The sequence below is a fragment of the Microtus ochrogaster genome, chromosome 18, assembly GCF_000317375.1.
Source record: "Microtus ochrogaster isolate Prairie Vole_2 chromosome 18, MicOch1.0, whole genome shotgun sequence".
NCBI lineage: Eukaryota > Metazoa > Chordata > Mammalia > Rodentia > Cricetidae > Microtus > Microtus ochrogaster.
In genome coordinates this window covers 30047288-30049653 of record NC_022020.1, presented here as the reverse complement: position 1 = coordinate 30049653, position 2366 = coordinate 30047288, and the positions used below count along the sequence as shown (strand labels likewise).

General features: G+C 39.6%; 1 protein-coding gene across 1 annotated transcript in view; it reads left to right on the top strand.

Annotated features, from left to right (window-relative positions):
• The window catches only part of Prelid2 (PRELI domain containing 2), a 72400-nt gene that overhangs the window by 11278 nt on the left and 58756 nt on the right, over window positions 1–2366 (top strand). Inside the window, exon 2 of the mRNA XM_005356034.3 lies at window positions 2232–2289. Within this exon, the coding sequence (XP_005356091.1) occupies window positions 2232–2289 (58 nt within the window). The remainder of the gene's footprint in view (window positions 1–2231; window positions 2290–2366) is intronic.

The following is a 2366-nucleotide window of genomic DNA, read 5'->3' as shown; positions in this document are numbered from 1 at the left end:
TGTTGGAGCAGTTGTGTTACTGGTGGACAGGCTTTGAGGTCTCAGAAGCTCAAGCCAGGCACTGTCTTTCCCTGCTGCCTGTGGATCAAGTTGTAGAACTCTCAGCACCATTTCGGTCTGCACGCCATCATACTTCCCACCATAATGATAATGGACTAACCCTCTGAACTGTAAGCCAGCTACAATTCAATGAATTCCTCCATAAGAGTTGCCATGGTTATGGTGTCTCTTCATGGCAATAAAACTCGAACTAAGACACTATCTGTCTGTCTGTCTGTCTGTCTGTCTATCTATCCATTCATTTTTATCTTCCTGCCTGTTTAATCACAAGAAAGATCAAAAGGATCCTTCTTTAAATGAATATCCTTTTTCTTAGTAGGTAAATATTGAAATGAAATGGAAGTGTGAAATTGCATAGTTTAACCTGTAAGAATTTCACTGACAGTTTAGTGATGTAATCTGTGCCTGCCTGGCGATGCATTGTGTTTTCCTTCATAATTTAGTTTAGTTATCTTTCTACAATTTACAGTGTGACTGTAACATTTACTAGGATGCATTTATGGATATGTAATGAACAAGCTGGAATGCAGTAAAGGAAACAATTCTATTTCATGTTGGTGTAACAGGGCTAATTCGCACCCTGTCTTCATGGTTTAGGGAGTTGCGTGCATCTTGGATGTCTCTGTGCAGGAAGTATACTTTGTAGAGGGACAGACTCCGAGGTCCACCCTTCTCTTACCAGTATGGATCTCTGGAGGGCTAAGCTTCATGAAGGTAGTCATTGTAATTTTGAGTCTTGCCATCTAGGGCTGAACTGAGTGAATGCATGCGCAAATGCATCTTTATTCTTATTCTTGTTTCTTTGGAACCCATACTGATAGAGTTTTATATTTCATTTAGAAGGATTCAGGAGTCCTGAAGCTCAAGTTCTCCAGGCAAAGGACCCCTTTTCCTACCTCAGCGTGTACTTGCTCAGTGTGTTAAGATGCCATTTGACCACACTATGAAGCTGGGGTCCTTGGGAGGGGCAGGGGGTAGCCAAGAGCATCAGTCTTTAGTTAGAAGCCATTTATCATGTGGCTTTGAGAGATTCATTCATTCATTCTCCCTCTCTCTCTCTTCTCTCTCCACTTCTGAGTAATGGAAAGGTTGGGTTAGAGGTAACTTCACAATGGAGGCAGTCAGACAGTATCTGGGGTAAGTTACATTATCTCAGGTGCAGTAATTTTTAACTATTTTAGCAGGGTATTTAGTTTTTCCAAGACTGACCTCCCATATAGGCAATAGAAAAAAGTAAAACCCATACAACCTCATGGTATGCTTTTGAGAATTAACAGACCATGTATGTAAATCGAGTAGGTTAAAAATGGTAGCTATTATAAATGTTGATTCATCTAAATTGTCTTCCAGGACAATTTAATAAAAGAAATTAATTATTTATCAAATAGCTCCTGTGTGCCCGAACCCTATCCTTTTATGGTTATTTGCCTGAGGTACTAACAGAGTCACCAGGCCATGGTCCAGGGCAGTAGTTAAATGAATTCTTTCTGTTTTGGACTGGCCTGTTTAATTCCTGAAACAACCCGATCTTCATCCAGTTTCTGCTTTTAAAAATTAGGGATAATAATATTATGTAACTCCTTCACAATGGAATAGTTGTTAGATAGGGTGGTATAATTAAGGCATTTAGCACAGGTCTGGCACTGAGAATATTCTTAGTTTTTGTTAGTCTGGTTCATTATTATTATTGTTATTATTATTATTCTTTTATTTATTCTCACCTTATTTTCTTCTCTGTTCAGGGCTTAGATAGGATCTAAAGGTTTTCCCGGAGACAGAGGGATGGACTCATTGGCTAGGAGCCCTTATTGGACCTTGGCTCAGTTCTCAGTGCAGGTGTGGTGGCTCACAATCATTTGTAACTCCAATCCTGGGGGACCTGTCATCCTCTGACCTTCTCTTTGGCACCAAGCACTCACCTGGTGCACATACGTATGCAGTCAAGACCACAACTCCCCCAGTTAAATAAATTGCCTCTGGATTTTATGAAAGCCCTTCTCACTTGTTTGAACAAGTGGTAAAACCAAGATTCTTGATTTAAAACTGGGTTTTACTTAGAGGTTTCTTGGAAGATACTTTCTAGTCCTGCAGGTACCTGTCATTTCTACCAGCTAATTCATGTTTAAAGAGAACTTTAAAAGACTAACTTTTCATTATGTGTTTTCATTTAGTACCCCAACCCCATGGATAATAATGTCATCGCTGTAAAAACTGTGGAAGAAAAGAAAGGTGAGTTCTTTGAATATGGCCTACTTTAGTTATACTCACTAAGGATTCTCACTTTGTAAGGGATACATGTGTGTGTG